General features: G+C 45.4%; 1 protein-coding gene across 1 annotated transcript in view; it reads right to left on the bottom strand.

The window, feature by feature from the left end:
• The window catches only part of LOC135829721 (uncharacterized), a 193,439-nt gene that overhangs the window by 119,743 nt on the left and 47,939 nt on the right, over positions 1–25,757 (bottom strand). The window contains exons 13-18 of the mRNA XM_065342114.1: positions 25,193–25,321; positions 20,991–21,205; positions 17,447–17,606; positions 16,539–16,715; positions 15,541–15,669; positions 14,881–15,092 (exon numbers count right to left, since the gene is read on the bottom strand). Of these exons, the coding sequence (XP_065198186.1) occupies positions 14,881–15,092; positions 15,541–15,669; positions 16,539–16,715; positions 17,447–17,606; positions 20,991–21,205; positions 25,193–25,321 (1,022 nt within the window). The remainder of the gene's footprint in view (positions 1–14,880; positions 15,093–15,540; positions 15,670–16,538; positions 16,716–17,446; positions 17,607–20,990; positions 21,206–25,192; positions 25,322–25,757) is intronic.

Raw genomic sequence — 25,757 nt, forward strand, 5'->3', positions numbered from 1 at the left:
GGCTACTGGAGTCCAAGCGAATAGGTATGGAACAGCATTTAGAGCACTCGCCTCACTCTTCTCCATTTTGGCGCCTCTGCTCTCCAGAGATTTCTTTATTATTATTTTACGATGATCACAACTCACAGGCAAAGACAAAAAAATGCATAGTGGGAGCATAATGATGGTGAGGCTTTTTTCCCTCAGCCGACCTGAGGGCTCAACGTCATGGGATATAAAACGCACCAAAAAGAAAGAAGAAGAAAAATGAAATGAGTGACAGGTACATGATTAGAAGGAGGGGAAAGAGAAGACAGACAGTGCTAGGAGAAGGGGAGAAAAGAAGAACAGACGTTATTGGGAATAGTACGTGGAGTTGAATTTGATCAAATGAACCCCTCGATAGGCACACTGCCGTTGGGTCATTTCATAATAATAATAATAATACTTGTAATACGAACTTAGAAGTTGCGACGGCGGTAATAGTAATGAAGTTGATTGTTCCAACTAGGAACACACGCTTCTTGCCGAACTGGACACTTGACTGACTAACTACTGCCATCCGGAGCACACGAGGAGCACGTCGCACCTTTCACTCGGCAAACCTGCAAGAAGGCACCACTCCCTGCTCAATACACAGTGTTTCGGGGAATTCACCCCTCATCAGTTGAGCTTGAATAGGCTGAGGAAGATTGTGCCTGAAAAGCACCACTTATATACTGCTCTCCAGGCCAAACCATCACCAGGGATACAAACTTACAGAGACGCTTTGTTTCCAGCGCGACAAACACCTCGTGAAGCTCCAGGTAGCAGCGTGAGTCAGAGTCGCTCATGGAGTTGTGCTAAACAGACGTTGAGAGCCAGTATAGCTATTCGCAACGCTGTAACCTCTAACAACTAGTCGCACGTCCGCGTGAGGGACAACAATACGAACTTAGAAGTTGCGACTTCGGTGGTAATAGTCATGAAGTTGATTGTTCCAACTAGGAACACACGCTTCTTGCCGAACTTGACACTTGACTGACTCACGACTGCCATCCGGACGCGGACGTGCGACTAGTTGTTGGAGGTGACAGCGTTGCGAATAGCTATACTGGCTCTCAACGTCTGTTTAGAACAACTCCCTGAGCGACTCTGACTCACGCTGCTACCTGGAGCTTCACGAGGTGTTTGTCGCTCTGGAAGCAAAGCGTCTCTGTAAGTTTGTATCCCTGGTGATGGTTTGGCCTGGAAAGCAGTATATAAGTGGTGCTTTTCAGGCATAACCTTCCTCAGCCTAGTCAAGCTCAACTGATGAGGGGTGAATTCCCCGAAACACTGTGTGTTGAGCAGGGAGTGGTGCTTTCTTGCAGGTTTGCCAAGTGGAAGGTGCGACGTGCTCCTCGTGTGCTCCGGATGGCCGTCGTGAGTCAGTCAAGTGTCAAGTTCGGCAAGAAGCGTGTGTTCCTAGTTGGAACAATCAACTTAATAATAAGAATAATAATAATTTTAGGAAATTAGAGGCCTAATGCCACGTACATACTACTCTTTTCTCTCCGAAACTCAACACTTGAAAGCCAGATATGAAAGAAAGAAAAAATCATCAGTCACACCACCGGCACTCGAACCAGGGACCTTGCTCTTCGCGAGCAATGCTCTAACCAACTGAGCTACAGTATGACTCTTATCCACGGTGATGGTAAATCTATCCTTCTTCGATCAATCCATATCTGGCCTGCATCATACTGGCAACTCACACCGAATGGCCGAGGGCCCTCTTGATTGGTGTTAGTTGCCAGTATGATGCAGGCCAGATATGGATTGATCGAAGAAGGATAGATTTACCATCACCGTGGATAAGAGTCATACTGTAGCTCAGTTGGTTAGAGCATTGCTCGCGAATTGCAAGGTCCCTGGTTCGAGTCCCGGTGGTGTGACTGATGATTTTTTCTTTCTTTCATATCTGCCTTGCAAGTGTTGAGTTTTGGAGAAATAAGAGCAGTACGTACGTGGCATGAGGCCTCTAATTTCCTAAAACTTTGAAATTCTCCGTGAAGTCCAAATTTGAAATTGCAATTTGTATTTGCTCGCAGTGGACATAGTTTGATGCGCTCCCCATGATATCAAGCGAATGGCCGAGGGCCCTCTTGATTGGTGTGAGTTGCCAGTATGATGCAGGCCAGATATGGATTGATCGAAGAAGGATAGATTTATCATCACCGTGGATAAGAGTCATACTGTAGTTCAGTTGGTTAGAGCATTGCTCGCGAATAGCAAGGCCCCTGGTTCGAGTCCCGGTGGTGTGACTCATGTTTTTTTTTTTCTTTCATATCTGGCTTGCAAGTGTTGAGTTTTGGAGAGAAAAGAGCAGTATGTACGTGGCATGAGGCCTCTAATTTCCTAAAAATTTGAAATTCTCTGTGAAGTCCAAATTTGAAATTAATAATAATAATAATTATTATGCCCGCTACATTTTGTAGTTTGAGCACTCTGGCGCTAGAGCGACGAGCTACCTTAATGTCTGTGGTGCCTCCTTTGCACCATGGCTGGTAGCTCGGCCTATTTAGCTCGTAGCTGTACTGATGAGGCCTTTATGGCCGAAACAGCTTGCTGTCTACAGCATTGGGTAATAATAATAATAATTATTATTTTAATGTAATTCAGATGGTGAGCCAATTAAATAATTAATTGTGAAAAGAAGAAGGACAAAATGTAACGAGTTATGACTACCTGTCCACCAACGTAACCAGATCTTATACAGTCAGCGAGTGCGACATAATGGCACAAAACTGACAAGGAGTACTGAGAAATTCCGAACATGAGCCTTCCAAGTTGGAATGTTGTTGGTTTGCGCCTTGGAGAAGTGTTGGAGCTAGGTGTCAGGTCGCCGAATGTCTCAGTACTCCTTGTCAGTTTTGTGCCATTATGTCGCACTCGCTGACTGTATAAGATCTGGTTACGTTGGTGGACAGTTAGTCATAACTCGTTACATTTTCTTCTTTTCACAATTAATAATTATAATAATGGTGAAATGGGAGAAGGACATAATGTTACGAGTTATGACTAACTGTCCACCAACGTGTCAAGATCATATACAGTCAACAAATTTAATTGGCTCACCATCCGAGTTGAATAATAATAATATTAATAATATTTCAAAGGATCAGTCGGGGAAGTGAACTGTCTGAAAAGAGAAAAAAAACCTTTGGAGGGAAAAACTTGTCAGCGCGAAAAACTTGTCAGCGCCTTCTAGGTTCAGCCTGGTCCCATAGCTCAGTGGTTAGAGCATTGCTCATGACAAGCAGGGTCCCAGGTTCGAGTCCTGGTGGGTCTGGCGTTTTTTCTCTTTTCAGGCAGTTCACTTCCCCGACTGATCCTTTGAATTTGAAGTTCTCCCAATCCTTTCCAAATTTAATCACTTTCTTTCACCTCTGGTAGTTTCCAGAAACTGACCGTGGTTGGTCCCCTGGGGGAGGGAAAAAGACCCAAGTGCCATCAGTATGTGTGGCACGTGTTGTGAGCTGCCTTTGGAGGGAAACACTTGTCAGCGCCTTCTAGGTTCAGCCTGGTCCCATAGCTCAGTGGTTAGAGCATTGCTCACGACAAGCAGGGTCCCAGGTTCGAGTCCTGGTGGGTCTGGCGTTTTTTTCTCTTTTCAGGCAGTTCACTTCCCCGACTGATCCTTTGAATTTGAAGTTCTCCCAATCCTTTCCAAATTAATAATAATAATAATAATACTAATTTCAAAATTTTGAAGGACGCTTCACGCAGCTTCATTATACTTGAATCGTTTGCAGGCAACCTGCCTATACACTCAAGAGAGCACTGCATTTCACACAAATCCATTGGTATCGTTACAACGCTTCGGTCTTATGACCATCATCAGGAATGAAGTGGACATGGAAAGAACAGCAGTATAAGAAGGAGGCAAGCAAGCAAAGCGCGGTACATAGTGACAGCGCGCGTAGAGAAGTGCAAAGCACATCATGGCGGGTGTGCATTACTACATGTACATGACAACACAAGCACAAACGGCGAGGAAAGTAGATACTGCGCTACAGCAGTGATACAAGCTCAGTTCCAGTCTCACACCACCAATGCTAGTGAGGTGTGTAGAGGCCCGCGCCACTCGCAGTAAATAACAGCTGTATTCAATGCCGGCAAAGCGCACAGGTCAGTACAACAACATCCCATGCATGATGCTAACGGTAGCTGAGCAAGAAAGATGATTGCAGACCATGGTACTTGGTTCGGCTCATCGCAATTGTCGCTTATCTCCCAAGCACTTTTTGACAGGTAAAACCCAGTCCAATCACGATATCTAACTTACTTTTGTTTGGGAGGTTGTGATGGCAAGATCAAATGAGGCACCAAAGAAAAAATGATCGCGACTAGCGCTTTGAATCGCGATGTTTTCGACTTTTTTGGGAAGTGGAAATCTGGCCATTCACTGTCTGTGTTGCCAAAAGCCAAGCGCAGCGACCCGAAGACCGGAGCTGTAGCAGGGCAACTGACATCCTGGAGAGCGTGACAGGCACGCGTGCACGGCAGAGGAGTATGAGCATCATGCTGAAGAAAAAAGGTGTTTTCGATGCGATGCGCGCATGCGACGGACGTTTTAGTTGTTCCTTTTGTTCCTTCGTGGAGAGTCGTCGCAGCGTATCCAGTGGAGCGTATGACAGCTGTCTGGAGAGGCCTGTATGCCTCATTCAAAGGCTCTGTTGAAACACACTGTGGTGACACACAGGTCACACTGCCCACAATTCCTTGAAGCACCGAAGTGACAGACACAACTGTGCCTTTTCCATTGCTGCCATCCGACAGGCTGACAAAGCAAGAGATACTCTACCAGTCTACGCCAGCAGCTAGACACCAGCAATTTAATATGCTCATGTAACGGCGGCAGCTCGAGTGACGGAGAGTTGAATGAACCGTCTGGACCTGTAGGAGGGTGAGTGCAAGAACGCGCTCCTTCGCTGATTTATTTCGTGCATTTTGCTTACCTTGCTTCCAATCTATGACTCGCTTCACCTGATTCCATGGCTGAATTTTGTTTCTTGTGGCGGAGAGTGTTCATGTATCATGCTTCCTCACTATGACTATTAAAAATTTCACAGAGCGGCAAGAAAACTCCTGTTCTTATTGGCGCTAGATAAGCGACAATTGCGATGAGCCGGACCAAGTAGAATGTGGAAGAGCATACTCCATAAAAGGTGGTAGCCGAGGTACATAAAGGCATGCATTGCCCACACACATGTGCCGAGTGTATCACCCAGAACGCATGCCAGAAGCCAATAAGGCCGCACAGGTGGTGTTATAGCAGGTTCCAGCCACTGTTGTTGTTGATTTCCGGGGATCGCTCCCTGATGTTGATGCCCTCTCGGATCCTCCTCCTGGGGCGGTCACGCTCAGAACCAAGAACCCGGATACCTGAGAAGGCCGTTGCTCCCAATGGCAATGGTTCAGATGCATGCTTGGCTGCGAAATGCTCACCCAGCGCGGTGCCGCTCACTGTGTTGCGTGCCTCGTCGTTGTGTTCTTTTGTTCGAGAGGCCATCAACATCAGAGAGCGATCCCCGGAAATCAAAAACAACAGTGGCTGGGACCTGCTATAACACCACCTGTGCGGCCTTATTGGCTTCTGACATGCGTTCTGGGTGATACACTCGGCACATGGGTGTGGGCAATGCATGCCTTCATGTACCTCGGCTACCACCTTTTATGGAGTATGCTCTTCCACATTCTACCATGGTCTGCAATCATCTTTCTTGCTCAGCTACCGTTAGCATCATGCAGGGGATGTTGTTGTACTGACCTGTGCGCTTTGCCGGTGTACTATAGTAGAATGACCCCCCAGCAGATGGACCCCTGGGCATTGTACTATATAGTAGAGTGACCCCGGGGGCAATCTACTATATATGTAGGACTCAGTATAGAGTCCATGCACTATATGATGTCCAGCACCCTATATAGAGTCCATTGGTCCAAAATCCACTATACAGAGTCCAGGAGTCCACTCAGTTTTGATCAGCTTCATCCTGCCGCGCAATCCCCTATAAGGAGTACACTTTTTCTACAAGTCCCCTATTCACGGTCCAGGAGTCCAGTTTATCCAGTCACGCCGTCCTGTGTGTTGTGTCCGAAATATTAATTGAAGAGAACAAACACCTTTTCAGTTTTGCTTGCCTCGTGGCAGCGCATTCCTTTCTTCACTTCAGCCATGGCTGCCAGTTCTGCTGTGCAGTTGCTGACAGTAATCTGTCTCGAGGTAACCAAGGAGGATAAGGAGACGTTCAAAATCAAATCTGGACACGTGTCTTGTGGTTCTCTGAAGACGTTTCATCAGTGCGCGGGATGAAAGCAGAAATTGCAGAACGAGAAAAGTTCAGCACAGTTCAAATCTGACGAGTCAGGTACACTGACACTCTCTTTCGTTCGACGCCACAAGGATCCCCTGTTTGGCTGGCCATTGCTGCCAGTAAGGCGTTTGAACGGTTTCATCAGAGCGAGGGATGAAAGCAGAAAGCGGAGAACGAGAAAAGTTCAGCACAGTTCCAATCTGACGAGTCAGATACACTGACACTCTCTTTCGTTCGACGCCACAAGGATACCCTGTTTGACTGGACAAGAGCTGCCTGTACCACCGTGTCAAAAGGCTGTCCAACTACATGGCAGGACGATGACTGAGGTAAGGAAGCTTTTACTCGTTTCGATTGGTTTGCTGTTCTGTCGTTATGCTTGAATTTTTTTCCATTTTCAAGGATCGTATCGCGTTTGTTTGATGTTGCTTGAATGAATGCCCTAAAAGTAATCAACCACTTCGTAATAGTCCTCAAGGACTGCAAGGACTTTGCATCAATTGTATACGCATACGATCGTCTAGCTATCATCAATTATTATTTTATTTCATGAGAAATGTATTTTTATCCCTGTGATAATTATGTGAACTTCACGACACTCTTCCTCTACTAGGCTCTAGTATGATGTCAAATACAATGGGATCCACAAACGCAGTGCCAGTGTACTAGTAGTAGTAGTAGTAGGAGGAGGAGGAGGATTTCTCGTATGCCGATGACAAGAAAAAGCTTCTCAAGCTAATACATGTACTCGTATTCCATGAAGTAACCGTTTTGATGTCACAAACATGACATTGTGTCAGTGAAACTGCCTCGTGACAACAAATCATTGCATTTCCATCTTGGGGAAGACTGACTGACGGCAACGCTGTACAGATTGTTCAAATCATCTCATTTCAATTTAGTTGCAGTGAAGTGAAACACTGTGTACACTACATGTATGGTGGTGTGTCTGTGCATCTTGAGTGTGCACAAAGGATCTTACTGTAAGACATGTTATTATAACGAGTCGCAAATTTAACGATTGTCCAAAAATTCATAGGTTAACGAGAAGATAATGTTAACGATCTTGCAGTATTCTGCCATATCCACACATAGCATAATATGAATCAGTACGGCCTCAACGGATCTTATTATAACGAAGAAATGTCATCCGTTAAAACGTTAGATTTGCTTCCTCGTAATATTATACATGTCTTACAGTATTCCTCGTATTGCTAATAGATTATTGTCCCCACCGTCACCTGTTCACAGGTCTTTGAGTGGATGGATTTTCATTGAGCATTACATTCGTTGAGAACTTGGTAGTTGTGTGCTTCCATGCATCATTACGGTAATACGCGTATCCTTGTGCTATCTATTTGTTGCAGGTGTGCTGATCTTCAGAAGATTGCGGAACTGAGTGCTGCTGAACATTTGCATGGCCATGAGCAATGGTGAAGCTTGCTATTGCACTCTCAGCATGTCCTAGTATTATGCTGACTACTGCACTATGTTACTCTCTTACGCTACTACACGTATGTAAACGTGCGCGCATCCGCCCACGTATGCATTCGTTTCGTATAATTATTTGTTATCCCTCTTGACTTTACGTGTAAATGGGTGGACGTTTGCATGGCTGTTGGAGTTGCGTGTGTATTGTGTCTCTACTCTTTTCTTGGTGTTTTCCTGGCGTTGTATAAGTTTGTGTGTGTGTGTGTGTGTGTGTGTGTGTGTGTGTGTGTGTGTGTTTGTGTGTGTGCGCGTGCACAATAATTTGAAAACAAATAATTAATCCTTGGCTCTCCATTATTCTCTTTCGATTCTTGGTTTTTTTCTAGGTATTTTCTTGGCGTTGTGTGGGTATGTGCATGTGTGTGTGTGCGTGCACAATAATTTGGCAACACTACATGATTGAGATATTGTAATTTGCAGTGTCTGCGAAAAGACCACTTGATTTGAGGATGGTGTTTGTAGGGTTTTTCATGTAATGAAGTGGCTGCAGTGGCGCCTCAATACTTATTTTTTATCTTGAGAAGTGAATGATGTAAAGGATTAAAGGGAGAGGCCGTTTTCTGGTTAATATTCACTGCTTACAGCAGATCCTTTGTCTAATTTCGAACTCTGGATAGGGGATGCCTAATTGGCTGGACTTTATACAAGGAGTGTTGTCCACATAAAGACTCCTTATAGTTGATTTCAAAGTTTGGACTCCATACAGTTGATTTTGGACCAATGGACTCTATATAGGGGTGAAGCCAATTGGCTGGACTCTATACAGGGAGTGATGTCCATCTAAACTTTGAGCTCACAGTTGATTCCAAGTTTGGACTCTGTACAGTGGATTTTGGACCAATGGACTCTATATAGGGGTTGGACATCATATAGGGGCTGGACGCTCTACTGAGTCCAACATATAGTACAATGACCGGGGGGTCGTTCTACTATATAGTAGATTGCCCCCTTGTCATTCTACTACAGAGTCCACCAGACTTGTCGTTTCGCACGTGCAGGTAGAAAGGGATGGAGTTTACACCACAGATTCCACGTGGACATTATGGATTGTGGCAAGAGTCCGGGGTTATGTACTCTTGATTGTGGGGATATGTGGTGAAAAGTCCACAACATTTGTACATAGGTCGCGCACTTTTCCTCTTTAGGAGACATGAACATCCCACCTTGTGTTGGATTGTTTTTGTTTTGGAGTTGGAAGAAAGTTTGCAAGTTCAGTGTTCCTTTGCGTTTTCTGTGTGCTCCTTGCTCCTTTTGGATTATTCAGGAGTTCAGGAGTTCACGGACCTCTACTAAAATAGCGGCCGAGGGGGGTCGTTGTACTATATGGGCCTCAACCAGCGAAAACAGCCCTTAGGGTCAACATTTTCAAAATTCCTTTTTGGTTAGAAATTTGTTGAACCACATCTACTGAAGGACCTCCGCCAAGAAAAAGTTCAATATTCCGATTCTAAACGGGTGTATATACCAATATACAATATGTACTCCAGATTGGTGCAATGTATGTATACGATGTATGTGTACAATGAATATTCAGCATTCGAAGGTAGGTGGGCAGCTTGAATACTTTTGAAATAGTGAAGTAAGCAGCTATAATGACAAAGAATAGCTAATGAGTGCGGAGAGATGATCGACATATTCGCAGCTTCATCCTGCGTGGAGTCGTTCCGCAATCTCGTCTTCCATTTCTTCCTCCGCAGCTGAAGACACGACGTCGCTGCCGTCACTAGCCCCAGACTCAGAATTTATCTCAGGTGACGACTCCTCATCTTCCGACTCTGATGAGTCATAGGCCACCTTGAGCCGCATCACAGCAGGAGATGGCGGCTGCGATCCGCCTCGCTGTCGACATCGATGTCGGAACCAAAGAACGTTTCATCCTCATTCTGAACTTCAGCGGCTACTTCAGCATCCACTCCCCACCAGGCTCGAGCTAGCTGTAGACAATGACTGCCGTGTGTACTCTGCGAACAGCTCTGGCGTCCGCAGCCATCGCAACAAGATCAAGGAACACTGGAGTCGCCACTCGACACCCCTTCAACTTCAAAATAAATTACTTCAAGCAAGGAGTTCAAGAAGTCGTTGCGAACAGCGCGATCAAAAAATCGTTGAACGTCACAAATCGACCTTTTTCTCGAAAAAATTACGAAATCTCTAAGGGTCGTTTTCGCTGATTGCGGCTCATATAGTAGAGTGACCCCGGGGGCAATCTACTATATAGTACAATGACCGGGGGGGGGGGGGGGGGGGGCCTTCCACTACGGGGTCATTCTACTATATGACACCGGCTTTGAATACAGCTGTTATTTACTGCGAGTGGCGCGGGCCTCTACACACCTCACTAGCACTGGTGGTGTGAGACTGGAACTGAGCTTGTATCACTGCTGTAGCGCAGTATCTACTTTCCTCGCCGTTTGTGCTTGTGTTGTCATGTACATGTAGTAATGCACACCCGCCATGACGTGCTTTGCATTTCTCTACGCGCGCTGTCACTATGTACCGCGCTTTGCTTGCTTGCCTCCTTCTTATACTGCTGTTCTTTCCATGTCCACTTCATTCCTGATGATGGTCATAAGACCGAAACGTTGTAACGATACCAATGGATTTGTGTGAAATGCAGTGCTCTCTTGAGTGTAGGCAGGTTGCCTGCAAACGATTCAAGAATAATAATAATTATAATAATAATAATACTAATTGCAATTTCAAATTTGGACTTCACGGAGAATTTTTCAAAAGTGTTGAGTTTCGGAGAGAAAAGAGCATTACGTGGCATGTGGCCTCAAATTTCCTAATAATAATACTAATTACTTGTAACTCGGGTATTGAGCCAATAATATAAGTAGAAAGGAAAAGGACATATGGAAACGAGTTAGGAGTAACTCTCCATCACCTAACCACATAACCTTGAATCTTCCAAGTTGGAAGGCTGTCGGTTAGCGCTACGGAGATGTGTTGAAGCTAGGTGTCAGGACGTCGAATGTCTCAGTACTCTGTCAAATTTGTGCCTAGTTGTTGCACTTTCTGACTGTATATAGTATCTAGTTACAGTGGTGGAGAGTTACTCTTAACTCGTTTCCATATGTCCTTTTCCTTTCTAATAATTACTTGTACAATTCGTTTTCGCAACGCTTCCCCCTTCTGTACTTATCTTTGATATTTCTGAACCACCCAAGTCGTGGTGTGCTGCTTTGCTGCTTCGAATTGTAGTTAGACCGCTTTGTTAAGTATCCTACTGGTCTCGTCATCGTCCAGTAACAATCGACATTCTTTGTTCCGTTGGGACTGTAGCTTGTGCTCGTTTTCGTTGTGCTTACCTTCCCCTCTTTGGTCTCTCCATAACCTTGAACCTTCCGAGTTGGAAGGCTGTCAGTTAGCGCTACGGAGATGTGTTGAAGCTAGGTGTCAGGACGTCAAATGTCTCAGTACTCGTCAGTTTTGTGCCTAGTTGTTGCACCTTCTGTCTGTATATAGTATCTAGTTACAGTGGTGGAGAGTTACTCTTTAAAACTCGTTTCGATATGTCCTTTTTCCTTTTCTACAATACACAAAGGCACACAATGAAAACCTTGGCAAATTAATTCCGTTGTGACTCAGAGTTTCATGGGTGAACCAATCATCAGACAACAAACCTTTTCTACAATAACGAGAGAGCTTGGAAGCTCAGGGCCCTACGCTATGCTGTTTTGCCTTGATGACCTAGACAAAAAAAAGCATAGGGATGTTAAAAATTCTTTAACAAAATCCTTTTTTTTGAGACATAACCTGGGATTCGAACCCGCACTATCGCGCACCCTGCATGTATCCCCCGATACACTTCGCATACATACTAATTCTTCCAAGTTGTTTCACATTGTGATCTTGCATTTGAAAGCCCTATTTGAATATGCAATGTGGCCAGCCGTCTTTGATGGCACGGTACGGTAGGGGATAGGTACGGGACAGGTACGATCGAGGGTAATACGACACCGTCTCCCGTACCGTACCGTACCATCAAACACAGCTGGCCACATACAGCTGCCCGCAATAATTCAAATAGGGCTTTCAAACGCAAGATAATAACGTGAAGCAACTTGAAAGAATGGGCATGAATGCGAAGTGTATGGGGGAATGCATGTAGGGCGATAGTGCGGGTTCGAATCCCAGGATATGCCTGAAAAAAATATGGGAGAATTGAAAAATTTATAACATCCTATGCTTTTTTGCCGTGAGATACGGATAGCGCCAGGCGTGACACAAACAAACAAACACACAAACAAACACCAAATTAAAGCTGTGTGGACCCTGGCTAGCGCCAAACGTTACTAAAGTAACGTCTTCTGCATAGCTACGGGAATAATAATAATAATGATAATACAGTCAAGGGGTGAGGCAGATATTATTATGATGGTCACACTTAGAGATGGTCATGTGCAACTTTGAAATGTTGCAAGTTCTTGGTGCAGAATGGACCAGAGAAGACTCCGGCGGGCAGCTGGTTCCAGACGGGGACAACTGCGTGAGGATAGGCTCGACACAGGTTGTTTCGTGAAGGGATTGGAAGTTGGTTGGTTGGTTGGTTGGTTTCTATTTCACTTCGCACATTCAAACGGGATGACGACCCAATAAAATGATGGTGAAGGTTTAGCCTGGAAGTGGCTATGGAAGAACATAGTAAGTTCATTTGCCAGTTGGTGTGCTTGGGCACTACATCTCTAAAACGTACTACAGGTTGAGTGGACTGTCCTGTGTTGGGGCTACTGGGTGGCAACATCCTCTGTAGAAGATGATGTGCATCCGGACAATGCATCTTTTAAAGGAGGCAAAGTGCTCCAACCATCCGACGAAGAGCAAGGTTCGACAGCCAACACAATGGGGCTTGCACGCGGTCGAGTCTTGCAACATGGGATGGGGCCGCTCCTATCCAGACAATGGGGCAGTACTCCATCACTGGGCGCACAAAGGCTTTGTAGGCTTGGATATCATCGGGCACGTCTAACAGGTGGAAAGCCTTACACAAAGCGCCAAGTCGCTGTGTTGCCCGGAGGGATACGGAACGAAGGTGGCGGCCGAAGGTAAGCTGCCCATCGAAACTGATGCCCAAGATTTTGAGCTTCTCTTGTTCCGTCACGTTAGATCCGTTGAAATCAATCGGTGGCATGTCCCATTGGGTGCGGTGGAAGCTGACAGTTAGTGCCTGGGATTTGGCTGGTTCAATTCTTGACCCCAGAGGAGGGAGATGTTGTTGACTGCTAGCTGGAGGGCTTGGGCGGTGTCTTCTTGGGTGATGGGGTTGATGTTAGCATACAGCGTAGTGTCGTCTGCGAACGAGGCTAGGTCCACACCGGCTGGAACGTGGTCCTCGTAGTTGTTCATGTATACATGTACGAGGAAGTGAGTCAGGCACAGTATGCTGCTCTGGGGGACTCCAGCCTGGATTGAGAGCCTGGAGAATGTCAGGCCACAAATGATCACTTCAAGATACGGAGACTCCCTCAATTTAAGCTAAGGCCTGTGGAGAATCCATAAATACAAATACAATACAAAGATAGCGTTCATTGAGGTAGCTGCTGAGCGACTCGTGCAGTTGGCCAGTTGCCCACGTAGGCCATATATGATGAACTTGTGTAGCACACTGGGGTTTGATACACGATCAAGCGTACTATGTCAATGGCGAGTATGCGTGCTGCGCCTTTCTGCCCGGCTGTATGCAGCCACTGGTGGTGGAGGCTGGTAAATAGGTCGGCTGCACTATGACCTTGGCGAAATGCAAACTGTCTTGTGGAGAAGATGTTATTCGACTCGAAGAAATTTGTGATTTTTCTGTTGATGATTGTCTCCATCGCCTTGGACAGAATGCACAAGAGCGATACTGGAGGGTAATTGGAGGGTAGAGACTTTGATTTCCGTTTGAATTTAGGTACTATGTAGCCAACTTTCCATGTCCTGTGCTGTATCCCAGTTAGGAAGCATCGGGTAAACAGTGTAGAAAGAGGTTGCGCCAGTTCAGCAGAGCAGGTTTTCAACACTCGTGCGGGTATCCCATCCGGCCCGGTTGCCTTTGATGGGCTGAGCTGGCGAAGGGTACGTTCAAAAGTAGCCACGCGGAAACGGACATCCGATAGAGCCTGGTTAGTTATAGGCCTGACATTATGGGAATGGGGCTGCCAGGTCTTCGCCGAGACTGCATTTGCTTTCAAAATTGTGGGTCATGCATTCTGCTTTGTCTGCACTGGCTGTGTACTCACGTCCATCGGGATCACGTAATGTCGGAACAGATTGACTACGCACATTGCCAGAGGCATGCTTGACGGTGCGCAACCTGGGTGGCAGCTGCTTTGAGGTCACTTTCTGTCTCAGTTTCGCCCTGAAAGCACTCTTGGCAGTTTGGAGACAGGTAATCGTTGAGAGCCGTGCATCTTGGTAAGCTGACTGCCGATCAGCGTGAGATGGGTCGTCCCTCAGATACCTCCATGCACGACGTTTCCTCACTGTGGCAGCAGTGCGATCTGATAACAATATCAGCCTCCTCTACAATATGTGCTGGTTCTTCATCAGTCGACAACGCAGCAGCGCTCGCTCTTGACCGGCCCGCGCAGCCATTTCTTCGGCAGAATACCGAGGTTCACAGCCCCAGACCAAACTCTTGAAGGTCAGCCATGGCTGCATTCTTACTCTCACAAGGATTAAAGTCTTCAGAGTCTCTTGCACCACCTACTATCCGTCGCCAAATCATTTGAAATAGCCTTGACACTATTGCTTGCACGCACTCCTTTTCACTTACCTGCACGCTCTGATGTTGCGGAGGGTGTGACGCGGCCGCATGATGTCATGGCGCAGCGCCCAACACTCAGTTTTTCGAACGGAAACATCTCAAGAACGCTTACTCGAAGACACGCTCTACGCCAAACGACTCAGCGCCCGAAACTCTATCGAATCTCAAATTTAAATTTTCACCGGAATTCCCCTGTGAAAAGGGCCTGAATTGACTGGCCCTTTCTAATTCACTCTGATTTAGAAGTAGGGTTATTCTGGGCCTTAAACTGGAATTAAACTTTACGGCCAAGTTGATCACCACTGCTAGCACTTATGCACTTACATTCCAATGTGCTTCGGAAAACCATATCCATCTCGTAGCGTACAGAACCAGATCATTATTGTCCTTTTGGCTGTACACCCTCGGTAACCAGGTATCACCACCCAGTTGGGACTGGCATGCGTCGGTGGCTGGAATGTAGTGGTACGTGCCTGGCAGTACCCGGCCACAGTACCGCGAACCTGGTGCTAGCTGGTGCCACGGGGCCACACATGCTAGAGGGACATTCAATAATGAAAAAAATGAAAAACCAGTGGAAACATCATTCCTGTATGAAAATAAAAATATAATTCATGGTTCGCGTGCGACGCGGCCAGAGGCAGAGTTTTCCGCATCCGCAGCAACGCCACCAACCTGTTGGAACATTTTGAACCTTCCCATTGCTGTATAGAAAGGATCAAAATGTTCGGGTTATGACTAACAGTCCAACAAGGTAACGAGATAATGATATACAGCCAGATAATGCTACAATACGGCAAAACTCACAGGGTACTGAGATATTCGACGACCTGCCACCTAGCTCCAACACATCTATGGAGCACAGACCAACAGCAATGGCTGTTGGATCCAACTATCCACTATCTCCATCTATCAATTACATCTATCTCCAACTACTTCTAAACAGTTGCAAGGTTCTTACGCCCAAATTTCACCATTGCCTACCTGAGCAAAGATTCCCGGTTGACCTATTGAGAAATCCCGCATAGCAGCCACACGTGTAACTCGCCACAGTGTTTGTACACGTTGAGTTCATCGTGCAGTTATGTGTTCCATCGACGCACTCGTTAATATCTGTGCACAGCGGACGGTAGACAAAGCTGACGTCACCCAACACGGAGCACATCCAGGTTTTGAATTCATCGGAGGGATGAGCAAAATAGTATTATTATAGTGCTTTGCTTTACTCCCTGTTCCATTCTACCCATTTTTTCATAATTTTGCGATAGCTGGGTGTCGCCCTCATCTCTGGAGTTGCTCCCCATACTGGAGCTGCTTTCATTTGCTGTGACATTGAGTTGAGTCAAAAGTAATAAACAATTCAGCATTCAGTTATTTCTAACAACTTTCTATTACAGTACTTAACTTCAGTTTCTTTTGTTGTATCCTTTAGTTCCGTATTTGTTCCCACTGACGATAGGAACGAGAAAATCGATTCTGGGTTTCAATAATATTTTTGTTATAAAATACACAGTCATACATGTCGAACAAGTAACGTAGTTGCGTGATGTCTGCGGCCTTCATCCTATTCATAGCTATATTAAAATTATTATCTCCACGTAGATTATTTGTAAAAAAAGTCAGCATCGATCAGAGAAACATGGCCTCCAAAGGTCCTGTTCACAAACGTTTTGGAAGACCCATTCAATTACCTTCATTTTCAACCTCTGTGATGTGTGACCACGAGTCACACGAATGGCACAGAGCCGAGACACACAAAGAAATGTCACCTATTTCCTGAACATTATACCAACGTGCGGCCAAAGGCCTTCCGATCTGGAAGGTTCAAGTTTTCGAAAAAAAGGAAGTGAAAGCCTCAGCTCCATTATTTAATATACAGACTGATGGTGTACGGAGTGAACTGGAATTCGCATGGATACCAAACATTTCCAATTTTTGATTTGTTGGGTTGTGGATTTATTCAAAAAGGACTTGGATCTTACCTTCATAGCATGTTGGCGGTTCGGGATACCATTGAAGACTATCGTTGCACGTTATACTGCTACTGCCAACCATGAGGTACCCAGGGTTACAAGTTACCATGACAGTTCTGCCGATGTAAAATTCCGAAACGGACAGTGCCGCATTGCGTATGACTGGTAAAGTGCATGCTGGCATGTCTGTGGAGGTCAAAGAAAAATTTACTTTCAAATGTTCTTAAAATGCAGAATACTTACAGTACAACCGTGTTGGGCATCATTGGGCCTCAACTTTAACCGCATTCACAGCTTATCACAACAACAAAAATTGGTTCGGTCCTTTGCAGTGCCTTGGGAATGGAAATGTCCTCCCAACTACTGTCTACAGAGGAAGCTGCAAGATGGCTAGAGATTACGTAGAACCAACTCCGCAAGCGGCATTTCCAAGACAAAGTACCTCGTAACAATATTCACTATATCAAACTGCACAACATCTCATCTGCGTGACCAAGACTGGCTAAACGCCTTTCGGTCACTTTCTTTTTTTCCGTATCACTTTGACAGCACACAATATGCAATGGGAAATCTTGTAAGAAAAATGCATACAAGGTTACATCTCACCAATACTGGACCGACATACATCATGGCACAGTGAGACATGCTCAATGGTACTGGTATGTATGCAGAACGGCACAGTGAGACAAACAGACGAGCACAGTAAGACAATGTCGCATTCTATGTCATACAGAGGGACATAGAAAGACATGCGGCGCCCGCCATACTGTGAGAGGGAATTTTAGGCACTGTGAGATGTTGACTCTGCACTGCACTGTGAGATGTATACCATTCATGGGCCAAATGTTCCCTTTGGGGAAAATTGGTCAAACTAAGGTTAAAATTATCCCTATTTAGTGTGGGGAAGACATACTCACCCCTTACACACAGGACAGGTTCCTGTGCATGGCAGATGTGGTCAAACCATTGACCAATCTTCAGAATGCAGTCTGGACCAAACAGATCTGGATCTGAGCCTCCCCAATCAGTATACTGTATACGCTCTTTCGTATCTCGCCACTGAAAGTTGGGGAACGTCTTAAACACATTACAAAAATAATGGAACACAACTCAGATAATTATACGTTAAAGGGGAACTTCCCGCAAAAATCAAAATGCCATGGTCCGTAGTAGAGTTTTGGACGCTGAGTCAAATGGTGAAGGTCCCAATTTGATCGGACCAAGCGTTCCTGAGATGTCTTCGGGGGAAATGGTACTTTCGGGGAACGCGCCATGACGTCATGTGGCCGCGACACGCCCCCAAAGCGCTCTTCTACGTCACTGAGACTAGCCTGCTTTGGCCAAGCTCAGACGTACAGGTATTTTGGTATTTGAAAGAAATCGTTCTGACAAGACGTCCTCACCATGAGCGATTCCGAATTATCAGACGAGATTGAAAGCTCAGAGCCTGAACTGAAAATGTTTGGCTTCGGGCAAGAGCCGAAATGTTCAGGAAAGGAAAGCGGTTGCTTCCATTCGGACTGTAAATGCGGATGAAGCGGAAATGACTGCAATTGTAGTCGTCTCTCTCCATCACCAACACCTGGCGACCGGTTAGCGGGGCTATTTCGAAATGAAGCTGCAGCCAAAGCATCTCAGACAAGCCTAACAATTCGTAAGTGTTTTCACAGTATAGTCTTCCGTAATGCTCACAATTAGAGTCTTTCTCTTCATATCCTAAATTGTGTGAATTTTCTGTTCCCACTCAATAGTCTCCTCACTCGTACTCCTTCCTGTAGAGGCGACGGTTCGATACCGGAACGGGTTGACAGCAAAATTGTGTAGACGCAATCCGATCATCGGTATGGATTGTTCACTCGAAATATGTTTGTGGAAGGAAGCTGGCATGTTGACGTTTGCTCTGAGGCCAGAGTCGATCGATCTGAGCCCCTCCTTTGTGTTGGCCCGTTGCCTCCAAGTTGCCCTCAATTTTTGACGTTTACAGAGGTGTCTCCAAACCGGATAGGTTTTTGAGGGCCCATCAAATTCACTCTGGGTCTGAAATTAGGTAATTGCTATGGCTCCACGATGGCCAGTACAGAGTACCAATAAGCCTTGTGTGTGCTTCCATCAGTTTTCATTGGTATACGGTTCTTTATTGGCGAGAGGCGAGCCGCTGTTTACCTGCGACAAGAAGTTGATTTTTCAAAAGACGTAAAACTCAAGTCGCAGTGGGAGGCAACACGTCATAAACTCAAATGCTTGGTATGGCGCTTCTGGTCATCGCAGAGCCATGGAATTTTGGCGCTGAGTAAAACACATCCTAGTCTCACTGTGACATACGTTTTCTAATCAAAATGCTACGAGAGAAAGTGAATATTTAGACCATTCCGGTTTGCAACCTATGTCCTATTTGAAACCGTGTCCTCTACATGGAGTTTGCTGGGTAACATGGCTAGCATTATCTCCGTGCGAGTAGTGCAATGTGTATCGGTTCACGTATGCTTTATCTCACATAAGTGGACTGCACCTCAACTCGTATTGTGGCGAAATACACTCTCACCTTTTGCATTATCACTTTACAGAATGCTGAGACGTTCTCTTGTGCTTCACACAGCTGTGTACCAACCAAGTTCGGTGTGCACTCTAGCAGCACAGTAGCATATTGAGTGCGTTTGCCCTACTGTGGTGTCTCATGACTGCATTACAGGAACAGCTCTCTGTCCTTCCATGGGCAAACAGAAAGAAGATGCGAAATCCCAGTTTTTCTGGACCTGGCCAAAGGATCACCAAGTCTCAATGACATTACGGCTTTGTGACGGGACGGCACGGACCCAAAAAAGGGCAATTTGAAACTGATATATCTCAAGAACGCTTGGTCGGATCAAAGTGCTTCACCATTCGACTCAGCTCCCGAAACTCTACAGACCATGAATTTTTGATTTTTGGGGGAAGTTTCGCTTTAAGGGGGCCGACTGGTCATAAAATCCCTGAAAATCGAATTTGTAAATTCATATCGAGTGCTACATCAGTTAAAAGAGCATGAATAGCTGCAAAATTCCTGAAAATTGTGTCTCGATCTGACCAGCCATTCAAGAGTTATAGCCGAAAATATTCCTTTGCAAGGAAAGATTTTTTGTTGCACGCTGTCATTTTTGGCAGCACTGTATTTGAATGTGAGCAGACTGCGCGCAACTTGTCGTATCATGGAAACACGCGAAAGTGTGCAGAATTTTGTTCCAAATTTTGCTCCAAGTCCAAAAATCACATTTTTTAGCTATGTATTGGGCTGCACGGCGGCGGGCAAAGGACTTTTGCCGCGTAACCTTGCAGATATGTGGCTTGATTATTGTAGTTAACGTTGATTTAGTGACTTTGGCAAGTTTGAGTCGTGTCAAGAAGTCAGGTAGGACTCAGTACTAGGCAATAGTGGAACGTGAGTGGTAGCCTTTTCCGATTTTTGAGGGTATCCTGGATTTGGTGTGCAGCGCTGTGGAAATAGCTTGCTATGGAGGTCCCAGCACTGGATGTTGTATCAAAGGTACGGCCTCGTAGCACTCCCTAAACCTAAAAAAATCAAAAATTGACTTGGGTCTGTGGGAGTCTGTGAGAATATGCCCACTCATGCCGTTGTGACAGATTCCAGGGCAACGTTGAGGGGCCCTATCCCACCACCCATGTCTGCTTCTGGACTTTTTTTAGGTTTGGATCCCGCGCACGGACAGAATGGGCAAGAAAATGTGAAAAAATTGTAAATGCATTTTTTGGATTCTGGGTGGCTCGCACACCGTGACACTATGCCGGAATTTGAGTTTTTCCGGCCTGGAAAGCCTGTCAGTGAGGCGCAAGAACTTTTAAATCATGTCCAGAGGGCCAGCATAGTGGCAGGAGTGTGTGGTGAACATTTCACTCAAATCCATTGAGAGACACCAAAGTTACTTGTAGACTGTGTTCCAATTACTTGAAATGTATTTTGGCTGCCAACGACCAGTCAATGACCTTTGAGACATACCGTTGTTTACTTCATTACCAGTTTTTGAAATCGTTATTTCTGCTCCTTGAGGCCAATCTGGAATTGCGTAACATGCTTCCGCGAGGTATACAAAGGCGACGGGGAAAGAATATGACCACTGCCGCCTTTTGGATGCAGGAAATATCGGTCACCGTGTACGTTCTCAAAAAAACTTTTTTAAACGTTAAAACGTTTGAAAGAAGGTAAGAAAGAATGGGATAAAAGTCACAATCCCGTGGCTGTAGTCATTTGCACGCTATGCTTCGCCACTAAGATGTTCGTCATGTTTTTTTCAATTATTTTTATACTGTGTGCACATCCATACAAAATATTAGGGGTTTTGAAAGAAACAACGACAAACACGAAGACACAGTAATGGAGTAGTGGATGTTTCAAGAGCTGTGCTGGTCAATTTTAACTCCGGTATAAAGCTTCTTCACTCATAATCCTAGCGGACATCACTGACTTACTGTCAACGAGTCACCGCCGATCCAAACCCGGCCACTATTGACAAACTGACTGATGTGTTGATTTTCCTCAGCTGTGTAGATCCTAGGCAACCATGTATCTCCACCAGCTTGAGATGCGCATACACTTCTTGCCTGGTCGTAATTGTAGGAAGTATGCAAAAGTAATCCACAGTACCGAGATCCGGGCGCTAATTGCTGCCAAGGTGCCACGCATGCTGAAGTGAGAAATCAATCACGTAAGACAATACACATACCATACCATACCATAGACAATTGTTTTAGCACTGTTGAAGGCTCGATGGTCTTCTCATGTGCTCTGGATGGCAATCGTGAGTCAGTCAAGTTACTTGACTCAAGTATGGAGTCAAGTCAGCGGAAAGCGGTCCCTCCATTGTGGGAAGTAAACTCTTTCGTATCAAATCAATATGGAACATACATTCACTTGGTCATTTTGTGAGAGCTTGGACAATTCTTTTGTCAAGGCAAGAAAGCCGTCTCTCTCTATCTCTCCTCTTTCTCTCTCTCTTCATCTCTCTCTCTCTCTCTCTCTCTCTCTCTCTCTCTCTCTCTATGTCTCGGTTTATTTCTATCTATCTATCTCTCCTCTCTCACCATGCATGCGTCACACCCTCATGAAATATTTCTCTTATAAAATTGCATGCTTCACACTCTCATGTAATATTTATTTCTTTTCTTCGTCTTTTTGAGAGAGCTTCGAAAATCCACTTGTCTAGGCAAGAAGGCAGCAATGCCTGTTCATTCTGGAGTTTCGAAGAAAAGTAGAATATACCAACCGATCAACCAACCAACATTCCCTGGATAACGCAACGCTCAGCAAGATCTTAGCGACACTCATATAATAATTATAGCTAGAACTTCTACGTCACGGATAAATTCCTTATGAGCAACATCGACCAGTACTCGCAGGTAGCAGCTGGTAATTCTCCATCAGTCAAGGTTTTACGTTTCGAAATTGTACAAGACTCGATGTACTATAGTTATGTCGCTACAACAAACCTAATAACATGATGGGTACGCCCCTTGCTACGTAACTCACTCTTGGATAGAACAATGTGCTTGGATTACAGGTCGATGTGTGTGGTTGTATCAGTGGTTGGACAAACCACCTACATCTACTTGCAAACGTAGCACTTGTCACATAGAGCATTTCAGTATTTACAATTGGAACACCTCATGTTGAACTTTGATATTATGTTCTATTGCTTGTACTCATTTTACGCTCTTCACTTGAAAAAGCGGACCTTAATACGGCGTGAATAAAAGTATCGCGATTATACCCCCCTCCCCCCCCCCCCCCCCAAGAGTGTGAAACTCTATAGATGGGGTCTCCCACGGCAAAAACGCACATCACCTGTCTCAGATACGTTCGTACTAGAGTCAGTTTCAAAAAGATTAGCAATCCTGGCAATCACCCGTGGAGTTTGCCGTCTTACCATATAAGCTGCCTGGAAAATCTCGCTGTGAACTCGAAGAAATATTCCGCGCGAAAGCATGAAAAAATATTATGACAACTCACTCACGTCGGTACATGTACGTCTGGTTTCCAACAAACGAGTACTTCCTCGATATGGACTCACCAGTCTCAGAGGGGACGTGTCGAATACTGAAGCGCGGCATGGGTCCCAATTTGTTTCGTGGATTTTTGGGCTGGAATGCCATGTACTCTCACCATGTGGCGAAAACGACATGGACACGGACTCATTCTCAAGACCATGACTTGGCAAAGCTATCCGTGTGACTTCGACGACATTTAGAGAAAAGCAGACGCCTGTGAAAGGTGATAGAAGACGGGGTTGACTCCGTAACTCAAATAAATTGGCTGGCTTGAACTTTTTTCATAAAAAATAATTCTCAACAAGAAATCGATTGATGTGCCGGTGTATTCAACACGTAGCTACAGCGCAATGAATTCACTCACACCGTTTCAGTGTTGTGGGTGTGTTCACATGGCGTAAGCCTATCAAACGTCAGTCAGTTCGGCAGGAAGTGCGAGCTCCAACAACAACAAGTCGTTTGGTGCTTGATCACCACTGAAACAATGAAAAAAGTGTGATTTGAAGATAGGCTGGGATTTGAACCCACAAAATCATGATCAGCAGACAGCATTCACAACCATAAGGCCAAAAGGAGGGGATTAATCATGGGTTTTCAAAAAAACATCGATACTGGCTTCGGGGGTACAGTGTAAACCATGAAAAAGGCTAGAAACCTGGCCGAAATCCTAATTCCTTAACTGCTGGTTCTATTGTTCTCAACCCTTCACAGAGCAATTTGCCATGCCCTACCCATCCCTTCTATGTATTGTTGTCGAAATTTCGCCCTATCTTCATACGTTTAAGGGCCTTGTGTGCAAATGTCGCCATGAAAACAACTTCTACCTCCGTACGTTTGTCCGCAAGGTCACGGGAATCTAGCTGGTAGTCCTGCTGCCTATTTTGTGTGTGTGTGTGTGTGTGTGTGTGTGTGTGTGTGTGTGTGTGTGTGTGTGTGTGTGTGTGTGTGTGTGTGTGTGTGTGTGTGTGTGTGTGTGTGTGTGTGTGTGTGTGTGTGAGTGAGTGAGTGAGTGAATGTGCGCGGGCATTGTGAGTGTGTGTGTTTGTGTGCATGCGTGCGAAAGAGAGTGCGTGTGGGTGATTGGATAAGTGCGGGTGCAAGTATGTGTGTTGTAGGTGTGGTAATGAACGGATGAGTATTGTGGGCGTACGCGTGTGTGTAAGTGTGTGACAGAGAGAGAGAATGTGTGTGTATGAGTGTATGTGTGTGTGTTTGTGGGTGGGTGGGGGGTGGGTGAGGTTTAGAGAATGAGTGTGTGTGTGTGTATGTGTGTGTGTGTGTGTGTGTGTGTGTGTGTGTGTGTACGTGTAAGCGCGTGTGAGCGTATGTGTATGTGAGAAAAGGGAGAAAGTTTAGGTGTGTATGTGTAATGGTGTTGGCATGTGTGGATTTGGCATTTAAGACCCCAGCTCTATTCTACTTCAGTATATCATTCACGGCGGAACTGCTCCTGCATAGCCCCAAGTCGAAGACTTGGCAACTTCATGCCTGCACCTGACTCTTGCGCTATGATACGCGTCGCCTAGAATACCCTCGGAATTTCCCACCTTGCTCCCCCTTATGTTCAGGCTGCCCGTTTTGGAACCATCAGGCAACTGATGATCGTGATTATACGTGAAACCCAGAGTTGTGGCAAAGCTTCCAATCTATCTTGTATACCGTAGTTCCGCGCATATAAGCCCATGGGCCCATATCCGGATATAAGCTCACCTCCGCTTATAGGCCCCTGGGCTAATAAACAGACCCAAACACCGTAGTACAGCATGTCAGTGCAGACTACATTACCAGTACCGGTACCTATGGTAGGCGGACAACCGCGCACCGACTTGTACTTTTTCGCGTGCCAGCTGCCTTCAAAATTCGAATATAGGCCCAGGGCTAAAAACGAATCATTATTACTGATTTATTTTCCCGGAAAATGCATTATTTCATATATTAGCCCATGGGCTTATATGCGCGGAACTACGGTAAACAGACTTTTTAAAAGCAAAATCTTTTTGAAACGTACTATACGTACAAATGAAGGGTAGCGTGGGCGCAATCCGAATATCTGCCGTGATAATGCTGGGGATTTGTATACACGCATTGAGTTTCTGTCAGAGAGTGTTCATTTACTACTCCGCTGCTCGCTAAAAACGGGCTGGAAAGGAGCAACTGCGACACTGCACCACTTGGTGTGAGTTTTCGCCGTCGGCGTAAGGGTATCAGGAGTTGCACACTCTTAGGGGGGGGGGGGGGTATACTCTTGCTAGTATCAAGAGTACATAACTCTGTGCAAGTACTCTTATGTACAGTTGAACATCGATTATCCGACCACCTCTGGGCAGACAACTGTCAGGCGGTGTTCAGATAAGGCAAATGTTCTCGATAAGAAAAAACTGTCACTCACACACTTTCAGTAGTTATTACTAGCCGCACGACCTTTTTACTTTTTACTTTTCAAAATTTTCGTATTTTTTGAATGGCTCACTACGTGCACAGTGCGTACTCTACGGCACGTCGCCCAAAAAAACTGTTACAGATAATCGAATGGTCGGATAGTCGATGTGCGGATAATCGATGTTCAACTGTGCTATTATGTACTCTTGTACTCTTGCAAGTATTAGGCAGCTTACAGCGGTTCGTACCTGAACACAGATTTACTGCTGATCTGTTGCGAAATCCCTCGTAGCACCCACAGGTGTAACTATCCGGGGTGTTGAAGCACGTCGTGTTCATTGAGCAGCCGTGCGTACCAGCAGTACATTCGTTGATATCTGCAAGTAAAAGAAAGGTTTAGTCAAGTGTACCGAAACCTGTTTCACGAGTTAGGCTCTTCAGTTAGAATTTTATATTTATCCTGGAAACTACAGCCCAGAGTATCATACGTTATCCGGAGAATGAGATGTGCTATCGACTTAGCCCTAAGTCAAGACCTTGTCACATTCTTGATACCTGAAAACACCATGACCTTTTGCTATGCCCAATTTTAATTAAGCCTCATTATCACCCTTGAGCTGCTATGCCATGGAATGACAAAATCTACAGCAGAACCGCGTTTTTTGCCGCTGTTTTGCTTTCACATACAGTTCAACACAGGTCTTTTGTTTCTAAGTTCGAACAGCACCCAACAAAAGGCAACACTACCCTGCCATGTGCCATAGAACAATCAAAGCGTAACACATTCCAGGATCACCGCAGAACCTTCTCCCT

Source organism: Sycon ciliatum, chromosome 13 (genome assembly GCF_964019385.1).
Source record: "Sycon ciliatum chromosome 13, ocSycCili1.1, whole genome shotgun sequence".
Lineage (NCBI taxonomy): Eukaryota > Metazoa > Porifera > Calcarea > Leucosolenida > Sycettidae > Sycon > Sycon ciliatum.